At 38.8% G+C, this 17,344-nt stretch overlaps 1 protein-coding gene across 1 annotated transcript in view; it reads right to left on the bottom strand.

The window, feature by feature from the left end:
• Nucleotides 1-14,054, bottom strand: part of LOC121846368 (synaptotagmin-7-like) — a 181,013-nt gene extending 166,959 nt beyond the window's left edge. The window contains exon 1 of the mRNA XM_042320841.1: nt 13,703-14,054. Coding sequence (XP_042176775.1) covers nt 13,703-13,736 — 34 coding nt within the window. The 5' untranslated portion in view covers nt 13,737-14,054. The remainder of the gene's footprint in view (nt 1-13,702) is intronic.
• Between the last annotated feature and the right edge of the window lie 3,290 nt (nt 14,055-17,344).

Genomic DNA, 17,344 nt, shown 5'->3' with positions numbered 1-17,344 from the left:
CTCTAAATATATGGTTCTGGAGTAACCAATGGCCCAACTCTCTAAATATATGGTTCTGGAGTGGCCTATAGCCTAACTCTCTAAATATATGGTTCTGGAGTGATCTACGGCCTAACTCTCTAAATATATGGTTCTGGAGTGACCAATGGCCCAACTCTCTAAATATATGGTTCTGGAGTAACCAATGGCCCAACTCTCTAAATATATGGTTCTGGAGTGACCAATGGCCCAACTCTCTAAATATATGGTTCTGGAGTGACCTATAGCCTAACTCTCTAAATTTATGGTTCTGGAGTGACCAATGGCCCAACTCTCTAAATATATGGTTCTGGAGTGACCAATGGCCCAACTCTCTAAATATATGGTTCTGGAGTGACCAATGGCCTAACTCTCTAAATATATGGTTCTGGAGTGACCAATGGCCTAACTCTCTAAATATATGGTTCTGGAGTGACCAATGGCCTAACTCTCTAAATATATGGTTCTGGAGTGACCAATGGCCTAACTCTCTAAATATATGTATGGTTCTGGAGTGACCTATAGCCTAACTCTCTAAATATATGGTTCTGGAGTGACCTATAGCCTAACTCTCTAAATATATGGTTCTGGAGTGACCAATGGCCTAACTCTCTAAATATATGGTTCTGGAGTGACCTATAGCCTAACTCTCTAAATATATGGTTCTGGAGTGACCTATAGCCTAACTCTCTAAATATATGGTTCTGGAGTGACCTATAGCCTAACTCTCTAAATATATGGTTCTGGAGTGACCTATAGCCTAACTCTCTAAATATATGGTTCTGGAGTGACCAATGGCCTAACTCTCTAAATATATGGTTCTGGAGTGACCTATAGCATAACTCTCTAAATATATGGTTCTGGAGTGACCAATGGCCTAACTCTCTAAATATATGGTTCTGGAGTGACCAATGGCCTAACTCTCTAAATATATGGTTCTGGAGTGACCTATAGCCTAACTCTCTAAATATATGGTTCTGGAGTGACCAATGGCCTAACTCTCTAAATATACGGTCTGAAGTGACCAATGGCCCAACTCTCTAAATATATGGTTCTGGAGTGACCAATGGCCTAACTCTCTAAATATACGGTCTGAAGTGACCAATGGCCCAACTCTCTAAATATATGGCTCTGGAGTGACCTATGGCCCAACTCTCTAAATATATGGCTCTGGAGTGACCTATAGCCTAACTCTCTAAATATATGGCTCTGGAGTGATCTACGGCCCAACTCTCTAAATATATGGCTCTGGACCAGAGAAGCTGATACAGTATGTAAAGGCTTTTTCTATAAGTCGTTATTAGGTCCCAGGGCATTAGTAAGACATCTTTAGACATCTATAGTAATCCCCCAGATAGAGGCTCTGTATCCACAGACATGTACACTGATTGAATAAAAAGCTCATATTCATAGCTTTGCCATCTTTCGCAACCCCCCTCTCTCTCTCAATTCATCTTCCAAACAGACATGGACATTAGACCCACGCCTCAGCAGCAACAGCAGCAACAATCCCACAAATCATTTCCAATTCTAAATGAGTGAATTAACCATGAAGAGCAGGACATCATCAATTTCCCCCGGCAGGGCAACCATAACAGAGAGGTGATGAACCTTCCCATTCTCTGGCCGACGCTACTCTTCACACCATATCACAGATCCTAAACAGCCTTCCCAACCCGGGATCCTTTTCATTCCTTCAGCAGGTTCAGGGATGTATCGGTTTATACCAAGAATCATCATAACTCTGCCTGGGAAAAAAGGGAGACAAACGCCATTACTGTGAAATATTAAATGTTTGATTTGAAATCCATAAAGATGGTTTTTCACCCTGTGCTTGTGCTCTCTGCTCTGGTCAGGAGGGATCACTGTGGGCTGTGTCTCTCTATTCCCTAGTGCACTACTTTTGACCAAGGTTATATCTCAAATGGCACGCTATTATCTAGTGCACTACTTTTGACCAAGGTTATATCTCAAATGGCACCCTATTATCTAGTGCACTACTTTTGACCAAGGTTATATCTCAAATGACTGTAGCCCTGGAATGAAGGAGTCAACAGGTATGGACTGTAGCCCTGGAATGATGGAGTCAACAGGTATGGACTGTAGCTATAGAATGAAGGAGTCAACAGGTATGGACTGTAGCTATAGAATGAAGGAGTCAACAGGTATGGACTGTAGCTATAGAATGAAGGAGTCAACAGGTATGGACTGTAGCCCTGGAATGAAGGAGTCAACAGGTATGGACTGTAGCCCTGGAATGAAGGAGTCAACAGGTATGGACTGTAGCTATAGAATGAAGGAGTCAACAGGTATGGACTGTAGCTAAAGAATGAAGGAGTCAACAGGAATGGACTGTAGCTATAGAATATGAAGGTGTGTTTTGATGATATGTTAGGTGGACCAAAGCAATATGGTGTACCGCCAAACTCTGCCAGGTGAAATTTAACCCTTATCTTCCCCATTGGCCAATTAATGTTTGCAGATATATAAGGTCAAAGCAATATGGAGAAAGTTAGGACGATCCATCCCCACACTGCTGATGCCTAACCAGACAATAAGCAAGAGGACAGGCAAGGGTTAGGGCCAAGAAGACAAGCAAGGGTTAGGGCCAAGAGGACAGGCCAGGCTTAGGGCCAAGAGGACAGGCAAGGGTTAGGGCCAAGAGGACAGGCAAAGGTTAGGGCCAAGAGGACAGGCAAAGGTTAGGGCCAAGAGGACAGGCAAGGGTTAGGGCCAAGAGGACAGGCAAGGGTTAGGGCCAAGAGGACAGGCAAGGGTTAGGGCCAAGATGACAGGGGCTTTTTGTTGACTGAAATACTGATACCAATAGATACCTTGTTGACTGAAATTACTGATGAAAATAGATACCTTGTTGACTGAAATTACTGATACCAATAGATACCTTGTTGACTGAAATGCTGATGAATATAGATACCTCGTTGACTGAAATACTGATACCAATAGATACCCTGTTGACTGAAATACTGATACCAATAGATACCTTGTTGATTGAAATACTGATGAAAATAGATACCTTGTTGACTGAAATACTGATACCAATAGATACCCTATTGACTGAAATACTGACACCAATAGACACCTTGTTGACTGAAATACTGATGAAAATAGATACCTTGTTGACTGAAAAACTGATACCAATAGATACCTTGTTGACTGAAATACTGATGAAAATAGATACATTGTTGACTGAAATACAGATACCAATAGATACCCTATTGACTGAAATACTGACACCAATAGACACCTTGTTGACTGAAATACTGATGAAAATAGATACCTTGTTGACTGAAATACTGACACCAATAGACACCTTGTTGACTGAAATACTGATGAAAATATATACCTTGTTGACTGAAATACTGATGAAAATAGATACCTTGTTGACAGAAATACTGATACCAGTAGATACCTTGTTGACTGAAATACTGATACCAATAGATACCTTGTTGACTGAAATACTGATACCAATAGATACCTTGTTGACTGAAATACTGATACCAATAGATACCTTGTTGGCTGAAATACTGATACCAATAGATACCTTGTTGACTGAAATACTGATACCAATAGATACCTTGTTGACTGAAAAACTGATGAAAATAGATACCTTGTTGACTGCAATACTGATACCAATAGATACCTTGTTGACTGAAAAACTGATGAAAATAGATACCTTGTTGACTGAAATACAGATACCAATAGATACCTTGTTGACTGAAATACTGATACCAATAGATACCTTGTTGACTGAAAAACTGATGAAAATAGATACCTTGTTGACTGAAATACTGATACCAATAGATACCTTGTTGACTGAAAAACTGATGAAAATAGATACCTTGTTGATTGAAATACTGATGAAAATAGATACCTTGTTGACTGAAATACTGATGAAAATAGATACCTTGTTGACTCAAATACTGATGAAAATAGATACCTTGTTGACTGAAATACTGATACCAATAGATATCTTGTTGACTGAAATACTGATGAAAATAGATACCCTGTTGACTGAAATATTGATACAAATAGATACCTTATTGACTGAAATACTGATACCAATAGATACCTTGTTGACTGAAATACTGATACCAAGAGATACCTTGTTGACTCAAATACAGATGAAAATAGATACCTTGTTGACTGAAATACTGATACCAATAGATACCTTGTTGACTGAAATACTGATACCAATAGATACCTTGTTGACTGAAATACTGATACCAATAGATACCTTGTTGACTGAAATACTGATACCAATAGATACCTTGTTGACTGAAATACTGATAAAAATAGATACGTTGTTGACTGATATACTGATACCAATAGATACCCTATTGACTGAAATACTGATGCCAATAGATACCTTGTTGACTGAAATACTGATACCAATAGATACCTTGTTGACTGAAATACTGATACCAATAGATACCTTGTTGACTGAAATACTGATACCAATAGATACCTTGTTGAATGAAATACTGATACCAATAGATACCTTGTTGACTAAAATGCTGATAAAAATAGATACCTTGTTGACTGAAATACTGATACCAATAGATACCTTGTTGACTGAAATACTGATACCAATAGATACCTTGTTGACTGAAAAACTGATGAAAATAGATACCTTGTTGACTGAAATACTGATACCAATAGATACCTTGTTGACTGAAAAACTGATGAAAATAGATACCTTGTTGACTGAAATACAGATACCAATAGATACCTTGTTGACTGAAATACTGATACCAATAAATACCTTGTTGACTGAAAAACTGATGAAAATAGATTCCTTGTTGACTGAAATACTGATACCAACAGATACCTTGTTGACTGAAAAACTGATGAAAATAGATACCTTGTTGATTGAAATACTGATGAAAATAGATACCTTGTTGACTGAAATACTGATGAAAATAGATACCTTGCTGACTCAAATACTGATGAAAATAGATACCTTGTTGACTGAAATACTGATACAAATAGATACCTTATTGACTGAAATACTGATACCAATAGATACCTTGTTGACTGAAATACTGATACCAAGAGATACCTTGTTGACTCAAATACAGATGAAAATAGATACCTTGTTGACTGAAATACTGATACCAATAGATACCTTGTTGACTGAAATACTGATACCAATAGATACCTTGTTGACTGAAATACTGATACCAATAGATACCTTGTTGACTGAAATACTGATAAAAATAGATACCTTGTTGACTGAAATACTGATACCAATAGATACCTTGTTGACTGAAAAACTGATGAAAATAGATACCTTGTTGATTGAAATACTGATGAAAATAGATACCTTGTTGACTGAAATACTGATGAAAATAGATACCTTGCTGACTCAAATACTGATGAAAATAGATACCTTGTTGACTGAAATACTGATACCAATAGATACCTTGTTGACTGAAATACTGATGAAAATAGATACCCTGTTGACTGAAATACTGATACAAATAGATACCTTATTGACTGAAATACTGATACCAATAGATACCTTGTTGACTGAAATACTGATTCCAAGAGATACCTTGTTTACTCAAATACAGATGAAAATAGATACCTTGTTGACTGAAATACTGATACCAATAGATACCTTGTTGACTGAAATACTGATACCAATAGATACCCTATTGACTGAAATACTGATACCAATAGATACCTTGTTGACTGAAATACTGATACCAATAGATACCTTGTTGACTGAAATACTGATACCAATAGATACCTTGTTGACTGAAATACTGATACCAATAGATACCTTGTTGACTGAAATACTGATACCAATAGATACCTTGTTGACTGAAATACTGATAAAAATAGATACCTTGTTGACTGAAATACTGATACCAATAGATACCTTGTTGACTGAAATACTGATAAAAATAGATACCCTGTTGACTGAAATACTGATACCAATAGATACCCTGTTGACTGAAATACTGGTGAAAATAGAAACCTTGTTGACTGAAATACTAATACATTTAGATACCTTGTTGACTGAAATACTGATACCAATAGATACCTTGTTGACTGAAATACTGATGAAAATAGATATCTTGTTGACTGTAAAACTCATACCAATAGATACCCTATTGACTGAAATACTGATACCAGTAGATACCTTGTTGACTGAAATACTGATACCAATGGATACCTGGTTGACTGATATAATGATTCCAATAGATACCTTGTTGACTGAAATACTGATGAAAATAGATACCTTGTTGATTGAAATACTGATACAAATAGATACCTTGTGGACTGAAATACTGGTGAAAATAGAAACCTTGTTGACTGAAATACTAATACATTTAGACACCTTGTTGACTGAAATACTGATACCAATAGATACCTTGTTGACTGAAATACTGATGAAAATAGATACCTTGTTGACTGTAAAACTCATACCAATAGATACCCTATTGACTGAAATACTGATACCAGTAGATACCTTGTTGACTGAAATACTGATACCAATGGATACCTGGTTGACTGATATAATGATTCCAATAGATACCTTGTTGACTGAAATACTGATGAAAATAGATACCTTGTTGATTGAAATACTGATACAAATAGATGCCTTGTTGACTGAAATACTGATACCAGTAGATACCTTGTTGACTGAAATACTGATGAAAATAGATACCTTGTTGACTGAAATACTGATGAAAATAGATACCTTGTTAACTGAAATACTGATGAAAGTAGATGCCTTGTTGACTGAAATACTGATACCAATAGATACCTTGTTGACTGAAATACTGATGAAAATAGATACCTTGTTGACTGAAATACTGATACCATTAGGTACCTTGTTGACTGAAATACTGATACCAATAGATACCTTATTGACTGAAATACTGATGATAATAGATACCTTGTTGACTGAAATACTGATACCATTAGGTACCTTGTTGACTGAAATACTGATACCAATAGATACCTTATTGACTGAAATACTGATGATAATAGATACCTTGTTGACTGAAATACTGATACCATTAGATACCTTGTTGACTGAAATACTGATGAAAATAGATACCTTGTTGACTGAAATACTGATACCAGTAGATACCTTGTTGACTGAAATACTGATGAAAGTAGATGCCTTGTTGACTGAAATACTGATACCAATAGATACCTTGTTGACTGAAATACTGATACCAATAGATACCTTGTTGACTGAAATACTGATGAAAATAGATACCTTGTTGACTGAAATACTGATGAAAATAGATACCTTGTTGACTGAAATATTGATGAAAATAGATACCTTGTTGACTGAAATACTGATGAAAATAGATACCTTGTTGACTGAAATACTGATGAAAATAGATACCTTGTTGACTGAAATACTGATGAAAATAGATACCTTGTTGACTGAAATACTGATACCAGTAGATACCTTGTTGACTGAAATACTGATACCAATAGATACCTTGTTGACTGAAATACTGATACCAATAGATACCTTGTTGACTGAAATACTGATGAAAATAGATACCTTGTTGACTGAAATATTGATACCAGTAGATACCTTGTTGACTGAAATACTGATACCAATAGATACCTTGTTGACTGAAATACTGATACCAGTAGATACCTTGTTGACTGAAATACTGATACCAGTAGATACCTTGTTTTCTGAAATACTGATACCAATAGATACCTTGTTGACTGAAATACTGATACCAATGGATACCTGGTTGACTGATATAATGATTCCAATAGATACCTTGTTGACTGAAATACTGATGAAAATAGATACCTTGTTGATTGAAATACTGATACAAATAGATACCTTGTGGACTGAAATACTGGTGAAAATAGAAACCTTGTTGACTGAAATACTAATACATTTAGACACCTTGTTGACTGAAATACTGATACCAATAGATACCTTGTTGACTGAAATACTGATGAAAATAGATACCTTGTTGACTGTAAAACTCATACCAATAGATACCCTATTGACTGAAATACTGATACCAGTAGATACCTTGTTGACTGAAATACTGATACCAATGGATACCTGGTTGACTGATATAATGATTCCAATAGATACCTTGTTGACTGAAATACTGATGAAAATAGATACCTTGTTGATTGAAATACTGATACAAATAGATGCCTTGTTGACTGAAATACTGATACCAGTAGATACCTTGTTGACTGAAATACTGATGAAAATAGATACCTTGTTGACTGAAATACTGATGAAAATAGATACCTTGTTAACTGAAATACTGATGAAAGTAGATGCCTTGTTGACTGAAATACTGATACCAATAGATACCTTGTTGACTGAAATACTGATGAAAATAGATACCTTGTTGACTGAAATACTGATACCATTAGGTACCTTGTTGACTGAAATACTGATACCAATAGATACCTTATTGACTGAAATACTGATGATAATAGATACCTTGTTGACTGAAATACTGATACCATTAGGTACCTTGTTGACTGAAATACTGATACCAATAGATACCTTATTGACTGAAATACTGATGATAATAGATACCTTGTTGACTGAAATACTGATACCATTAGATACCTTGTTGACTGAAATACTGATGAAAATAGATACCTTGTTGACTGAAATACTGATGAAAATAGATACCTTGTTAACTGAAATACTGATGAAAGTAGATGCCTTGTTGACTGAAATACTGATACCAATAGATACCTTGTTGACTGAAATACTGATACCAATAGATACCTTGTTGACTGAAATACTGATGAAAATAGATACCTTGTTGACTGAAATACTGATGAAAATAGATACCTTGTTGACTGAAATATTGATGAAAATAGATACCTTGTTGACTGAAATACTGATGAAAATAGATACCTTGTTGACTGAAATACTGATGAAAATAGATACCTTGTTGACTGAAATACTGATGAAAATAGATACCTTGTTGACTGAAATACTGATACCAGTAGATACCTTGTTGACTGAAATACTGATACCAATAGATACCTTGTTGACTGAAATACTGATACCAATAGATACCTTGTTGACTGAAATACTGATGAAAATAGATACCTTGTTGACTGAAATATTGATACCAGTAGATACCTTGTTGACTGAAATACTGATACCAATAGATACCTTGTTGACTGAAATACTGATACCAGTAGATACCTTGTTGACTGAAATACTGATACCAGTAGATACCTTGTTTTCTGAAATACTGATACCAATAGATACCTTGTTGACTGAAATACTGATGAAAATAGATACCTTGTTGACTGAAATACTGATGAAAATAGATGCCTTGTTAACTGAAATACTGATGAAAATAGATACCTTGTTGACTGAAATACTGACACAAACTGCATGTCACTGTGGGGGCGAATAGCCGTAGCTTTGTCAGGGATTGTATTTCTGATGTTCTCCCACTTCTCCAAGGTTTAATAATATTTGTCATAAATGTTTTAGTTTTTTCTCACACAGGATCCGTTTGTGTGAGGGTGTTTGCCAAGAGATAATTCAATTGTGTTTTCCAAACTACTTCACAACCCTGAAAAACTAATAATTTCTCATCTCGTTATATAACCTTTAAAAAATATAATTCAATATTTCTGCCAATGCACTGCCATCCTGGACAGCTGCCAAACCTTGGAAAAAGTATTTCTATAGATGAAGTTAAGTTGAAAGTTGAGGCCAATTTTCAAACGGGCAGACAGGCCTGCGTCCCAAATGGTACCCTTTTGCCTACATTTGACCAGCGTCCATACTGCTATACAGGGAATGGTTTGCTATTCGGGATGTATTGTAGGTAACCTTTATTTTTAACTAGGCAAGTAAGTTAAGAACAAATTCTTATTCACAATGACCAACAGGCAAAAGGCCTCCTGTGGGGACGGGTCCTGGGATAAAAAAAAAATATAATAATATATATAATAATAATAATAAAGAAATTAATGCATATGTATAAATATAACATATAAAAAAATATGTATAAATATAACATATAAAAAAATATGTATAAATATAGGACAAGATACACATCACGACAAGAGAGACAACACTACATAAAGAGAGACCTAAAGACGACAACATAGCAAGGCAGCAACACATGACAACACAGCAAGGTAGCAAAACAACATGACAACAATGTCACGCCCTGACCATAGTTTGCTTTGTATGTTTCTAATTTTTTCTTTGGTCAGGGTGTGATCTGAGTGGGTATTCTATGTTGGATGTCTAGTTTGTCTGTTTCTATGTTTGGTCTGATATGGTTCTCAATCAGAGGCAGGTGTTAGTCGTTGTCTATGATTGGGAACCATATTTAGGTAGCCTGTTTTGTCATTGTGGGTTGTGGGTGATTGTCTATGTTAGTTGCTTGTGTCAGCACAGTTCTTATATTAGCTTCACGGTCGTTATTTGTTTATTGTTTTTGTATTCAGTGTTCAGTTTTTTCTTTAATTCAAATATCATCATGAACACATACCACGCTGCATTTTGGTATATTCTTACAACGATCGTGACAAACAACATGGTAGCAACACGAAACATGGTACAACCATTATTGGGCACAGACAACAGCACAAATGGCAAGAAGGCAGGGACAACAACACAACAGACTGCATGTATTTCCCCAGTAGAGAGAGAGAGAGAGTTAGTGAGACCTCTTGTCAAATGTATGACCATGTTAGAGATACCTACTTCCCTCAGATTACACAGACCCACAAAGAATTCGAAAAACAAATCCAATTTTGATAAACTCCCATATCTACTGGGTGAAATTCCACAGTGTGCCATCACAGCAGCAAGTTTGTGACCTGTTGCCACGAGAAAAGGGCAACCAGTGAAGAACACACACCATTGTAAACATAACCTATATTTATGTTAATTCATTTTCCCTTTTGTACTTTAACTATTTGTACATCGTTAAAACACTGCATATATATAATATGATATAATAATATATATATAATATTAAAACACTGCATATAGACATAACATGACATTTGAAATGTCTTTATTCTTTTGGAACTTTTGTGAATGTAATGTTTACTGTAAATTTTTTATTATTTATTTAACTTTTGTTTATGATCTATTTCACTTGCTTTGGCAATGTTAACATATGTTTCCCATGCCAATAAAGCCCTTTGAATTGAATTGAATTGAGAGACAGAGAGATAGACAGAGAGAGAGAGATAGAGAGAGAGGGACAGAGAGAGAGAGAGAGAGAGAGAGAGAAGGACAGAGAGAGAGAGAGAGAGAGAGAGAGAGAGAGAGAGAGAGAGAAGGACAGAGAGAGAGAGAGAGAGAGAGGGACAGAGAGAGAGAGATAGAGAGAGAGGGACAGAGAGAGAGAGAGAGAGAGAGAGAGAGAGAAGGACAGAGAGAGAGAGAGAGAGAGAGAGAGGGACAGAGAGAGAGAGATAGAGAGAGAGGGACAGAGAGAGAGAGAGAGAGAGAGAGGGACAGAGAGAGAGAGAGAGAGAGAGAGAGAGAAGGACAGAGAGAGAGAGAGAGAGAGAGGGACAGAGAGAGAGAGTGAGGGACATAGAGAGAGAGAGGGACAGAGAGAGAGGGAGAGGGACAGAGAGGGAGAGAGAGAGAGAGAGAGAGAGAGAGAGGGAGAGAGAGAGAGAGAGAGAGAGAGAGAGAGAGAGAGAGAGAGACAGAGAGAGAGCGAGAGAGAGAGAGAGAGGGACAGAGAGAGAGAGAGAGAGAGACAGTAGGTTCACTATCCTCTCTGCACCTCATTGAGTCAGACCTCTGTCACCCTGCTCTCCAGGTCCACCAGGCCTTGTCCCCCCTCCTGGACAGACAATAAAACATTTTGAATTGAATAGAGAGAGAGAGATGATCAAGTCGTTTGTCCTCCAGCCACTTTTCTTCTAGTCATCGATATGGTCCACACAACTCTCACTCTCTTTCCCTCTCCTCCTCTCTCTCTATCTCTCCCTCTCCATATCTCTCTCCCTGTCTCTCTCTCCCTCTCTATCTCTCTCCCTCTCAATCTCTCTCTTTCTGTCTCTCCCTCTCTCCATACCCTCTCTCCCTCTCCATATCTCTCTCTCTCCCTCTCTCCCTCTCTCTATCTCTCTCCCTGTCTCTCTCCCTCTCAATCTCTCTCTCTCCCTCTCAATCACTCTCTCCCTCCCTCTCCATCTCTCTCTCTCCCCCTCCTCTCTCCTCCACCTTGAGACGCGTGTTGAATTTTAAAGCCAGAGCAGAGAGCACGCGGCCGTACCGGGCTACCGGATTACAGACTAACAACCTGCCAGTCAAAGTCCACACTCTCACGTGAGAGAAAAAAGGCCCCGTGCAGCGGGAATATTCCGACTGTAATACTGGGACATAATCCCTCCTTCTGTCTACTACTCCACCTTCCAAAAAAGCTTCTTCAGTCTGTAGACTAGTTGTTGTTGTACTCGATATTACAACACACACACACACACAAACACACACACACACATAATAAATAGACCGGTAGTTGTATCGTGGCCTTATCAGTCACACAGCGCACCAGACCATTATCTAACGTCTAAAGGAAATGAACAAAAAAAAAACGCCCCTCCTCCTTTCTCTCCTTCCCTCACCCTCCTCTCCTTTCTCTCTCTCCTCCTTTCTCTCCTTCCCTCACCCTCCTCCTTTCTCTCTCTCCTACTTTCTCTCCTTCCCTCACCCTCCCCTCCTTTCTCTCTCTCCTACTTTCTCTCCTTCCCTCACCCTCCCCCTTCTCTCTCCTCCTTTCTCTCCTTCCCTCACCCTCTCCTCCTTTCTCTCCTTCCCTCACCCTCCCCTCCTTTCTCCCCTTCCGTCTCCCTCCTCCAGCAGCAGCAGCAGGTGTTATTAGGCTACTACAGACCTTCAGGTCTCGTCTAGGTGGTGCTGGTAATTATCTCCCGGCCCCAGAGCGAATGAACGCGACCCAGATAGGGGGACACTAGTAGGGAGTATTACACTGGAAAACCCCGCAAATCACGCATTACGCCTCCAAAACACGTGGGAGAGATTACTCCTAATAAATGCCTATTTCTTTCCCTTCTTCCTCACCTAGACATTGCTCCCTTCTTTCCACCCCCCACCCCCCTCTCTCTTTCATAAACGAATCCATAACGCGTAGCTTTTCCGCCAAATGTCGGCGTCTGAAGAGAGGATATCCTAGCCTCTTCCACAGATACACTTGGTCATCGTTGTGGATGCTGTTGTGACCTTGTGTTTGGTTGTCCTTTACTAGTGAATAGGTGTCAAAATAGCAAAAAGACACGAACCGTCGGCAGGCAGACCATCTATGCCTAACAACAAGTAGCTTATTCTAGCCTACATTTGGAAATCATCGCACTGAAGACAAAACGGAAGGTTAGTTTATAAATAACGCTGACATGATATCTGATATGATGAGTAGAGTGACCTAGAGCCCTACAATGACACACATTAACATCAGTCTGGATCGTTATGTGTAGCCTACAAGATGCCCTACAGATGTCCGTGACAATGACCCTCAACTTATCCCCAACACATAACAGCGATTATCATAACAGTATCGTAAAACAGTGCGGGTTATTACCCTCGTCTCCCCGTACCCAAATACACACCTTGAAACTGTCAGGCACGGAGTGCTCCTCGCAAAGAGTGGATACATTCTTAAAATATTCTTACCTTTGCTATTGTTCTCTTCTCTATTCAAATACATGGCTATATATTCACTCCTGGGTTTTCTGATGGCGTTGGGTCAATGGTAATGATGATTATTAGTCCTTTTTGCCGTCTGGAAAACACACACAACTCTTCTCTAATTGCGGGTTTTGTTGTAGCTGTTTGTATTGTCTTGTTGCTCGGTTGAGAGTGCGTGTTTCAATATCCGATCCTCCTCCAGCAGGTAGCTGTAGTCAGTTTGTCAGCCTCTCTCTCTCTCTCTCTCTCTTTCTCCTTTCTTTCTCTCGGTGACGCTCAGAGAAGAAACAGCGGGTATAGTAAAAGAGTGGTCCTGAAAGAGTCTTGGGATGGAAGCCAGGATGGAAGCATGCCTGAATGCGCTCATATGCTGGTCGCCAATGGTTCCTTATGCCTTTGATTTCTTCTAACACAATTTAATCTTTGTAGATATTATATATCTAGTATTTAGCAAATTTCACTGCTCCTGGCTGCTATTCCAATTGTAAAAAAAAACATCATAGACAACAAAATAAGGTGTTAATGGGTTAAAGTGATGGTTCAATTGTGTGGTTGTGCAACGTTAAAAGGTTATTTAAAAAAAAAATACTATTGTTTTGAAGTGGGGTCCTCGATAATAGGGAACAGGTTGTCCCCCTCACCTACAACCTAATCATTTCCGCGCACAACGTGCTGCAGGTCAGCCAAGGAGCACGTGTTTTAGGGAGTAGGCAAGGGTTTGGATATCTTTTTATTTTTCGAGTATACGTTTACATTTTGGCAACTTCCGGAATCTTGAGGGAGGTGCGATTCTCTGACGTCTCTGTGCTGCTCTAGGACGACTGTTATTACAAGGTATTGCTATGAATAAATCAGATTGGTGAGACACAGTTATTTAGATAATATATTTAATATCATTCCCAATGCAAGTAATAAGCCACTTGTAGTAGTGTAGCCTATTGCATAGAGAATAACTAGGGCGGCAGACAGTCTAACATAGCCGCAGGAAGTGGGGGTGCTGAGGTTCTTGCAAAATACATATATATATACTGTATATATTTTTTTTTACAAAGTAGTGCACTGGGCCTTTACTAGTCCTGTATTAACAGACCTTTACTAGTCCTGTATTAACAGACCTTTACTGGTCCTGTATTAACAGACCTTTACTAGTCCTGTATTAACAGACCTTTACTAGTCCTGTATTAACAGACCTTTACTAGTCCTGTATTAACAGACCTTTACTAGTCCTGTATTAACAGACCTTTACTAGTCCTGTATTAACAGACCTTTACTGGTCCTGTATTAACAGACCTTTACTAGTCCTGTATTAACAGGCCTTTACTAGTCCTTTATTAACAGACCTTTACTAGTCCTGTATTACTAGTCCTGTATTAACAGACATTTACTAGTCCTGTATTAACAGACCTTTACTAGTCCTGTACTAACAGACCTTTACTAGTCCTTTATTAACAGACCTTTACTAGTCCTGTATTACTAGTCCTGTATTAACAGACATTTACTAGTCCTGTATTAACAGACCTTTACTAGTCCTGTATTAACAGACCTTTACTAGTCCTGTATTAACAGACCTTTACTAGTCCTGTATTAGAGGACCTTTACTAGTCCTGTATTAACTGACCTTTACTAGTCCTGTATTAACAGACCTTTACTAGTCCTGTACTAACAGACCTTTACTAGTCCTGTATTAGTGGACTGATATAGCTGTCCAGATAAGAGCATCTGCTAAATGTATGTCCAGTGTGTGTGTCCAGTTTGTGTGTCCAGTGTGTGTGTGTCCAGTGTGTGTGTCCAGCGTGTGTGTCCAGTGTGTGTGTCCAGTATGTGTGTCCAGCATGTGTGTCCAGTGTGTGTGTGTCCAGTGTGTGTCCAGTGTGTGTGTGTTCAGCGTGTGTGTCCAGTGTGTGTGTGTCCAGTGTGGGTGTCCAGTATGTGTGTCCAGCATGTGTGTCCAGTGTGTGTGTGTATAGTGTGTGTGTCCAGTGTGTGTCCAGTGTGTGTCCAGTGTGTGTGTGTTCAGCGTGTGTGTCCAGTGTGTGTGTCCAGTGTGTGTGTGTCCAGTGTGTGTGTGTCCAGTGTGTGTCCAGCGTGTGTGTGTTCAGTGTGTGTGTGTCCAGTGTGGGTGTCCAGTGTGTGTGCGTCCAGTGTGTGTCCAGTGTGTGTGTGTCCAGTGTGTGTCCAGTGTGTGTGTGTCCAGTGTGTGTGTGTCCAGTGTGTGTGTTTCCAGTGTTTGTGTGTCCAGTGTGTGTGTCCAGTGTGTGTGTGTCCAGTGTGTGTCCAGTGTGTGTGTCCAGTGTGTGTGTGTCCAGTGTGTGTCCAGTGTGTGTGTCCAGTATGTGTGTCCAGCATGTGTGTCCAGTGTGTGTGTGTCCAGTGTGTGTGTCCAGTGTGTGTCCAGTGTGTGTCCAGTGTGTGTGTGTTCAGCGTGTGTGTCCAGCGTGTGTGTCCAGTGTGTGTGTGTCCAGTGTGTGTGTGTCCAGTGTGTGTCCAGCGTGTGTGTGTTCAGCGTGTGTGTCCAGTGTGTGTGTCCAGTGTGTGTGTGTCCAGTGTGTGTGTGTCCAGTGTGGGTGTCCAGTGTGTGTGTGTCCAGTGTGTGTCCAGTGTGTGTGTGTCCAGTGTGTGTCCAGTGTGTGTCCAGTGTGTGTGTGTCCAGTGTGTGTGTTTCCAGTGTTTGTGTGTCCAGTGTGTGTGTCCAGTGTGTGTGTGTCCAGTGTGTGTCCAGTGTGTGTGTCCAGTGTGTGTGTGTCCAGTGTGTGTCCAGTGTGTGTGTGTCCAGCATGTGTGTCTCAGTCTCTGTCTTTAGTTATTCAGTCTGTTGTGTTTTAGTGTTATTTAGTGGTATTCAGTCTGTTGTGTTTTAGTGTTATTTAGTGGTATTCAGTCTCTGTCATGTTTTAGTGTTATTTAGTGGTATTCAGTCTGTTGTGTTTTAGTGTTATTTAGTGTTATTTAGTGGTATTCAGTCTCTGTCATGTTTTAGTGTTATTTAGTGGTATTCAGTCTGTTGTGTTTTAGTGTTATTTAGTGGTATTCGGTCTCTGTTGTGTTTTAGTGTTATTTAGTGGTATTCAGTCTCAGTCGTGTTTTAGGGTTATTTACTGTTATTTAGTGGTATTCAGTCTGTTGTGTTTTAGTGTTATTTAGTGGTATTCAGTCTGTTGTGTTTTAGTGTTATTTAGTGGTATTCAGTCTCTGTTGTGTTTTAGTGTTATTTAGTGGTATTCAGTCTCTGTCATGTTTTAGTGTTATTTAGTGGTATTCAGTCTGTTGTGTTTTAGTGTTATTTAGTGTTATTTGGTGGTATTCAGTCTCTGTCATGTTTTAGTGGTATTTAGTGGTATTCAGTCTCTGTCATGTTTTAGTGGTATTTAGTGGTATTCAGTCTCTGTCATGTTTTAGTGTTATTTAGTGGTATTCAGTCTCTGTTGTGTTTTAGTGTTATTTAGTGGTATTCAGTCTCTGTCATGTTTTAGTGTTATTTAGTGGTATTCAGTCTGTTGTGTTTTAGTGTTATTTAGTGTTATTTAGTGGTATTCAGTCTCTGTCATGTTTTAGTGGTATTTAGTGGTATTCAGGCTCTGTCATGTTTTAGTGGTATTTAGTGGTATTCAGTCTCTGTCATGTTTTAGT

Source organism: Oncorhynchus tshawytscha, linkage group LG01, assembly GCF_018296145.1.
Source record: "Oncorhynchus tshawytscha isolate Ot180627B linkage group LG01, Otsh_v2.0, whole genome shotgun sequence".
In the NCBI taxonomy this organism is placed as follows: Eukaryota; Metazoa; Chordata; class Actinopteri; order Salmoniformes; family Salmonidae; genus Oncorhynchus; species Oncorhynchus tshawytscha.
The sequence above is the reverse complement of the archived record's forward strand: the minus strand, read 5'-3'. Positions and strand labels throughout refer to the sequence as shown.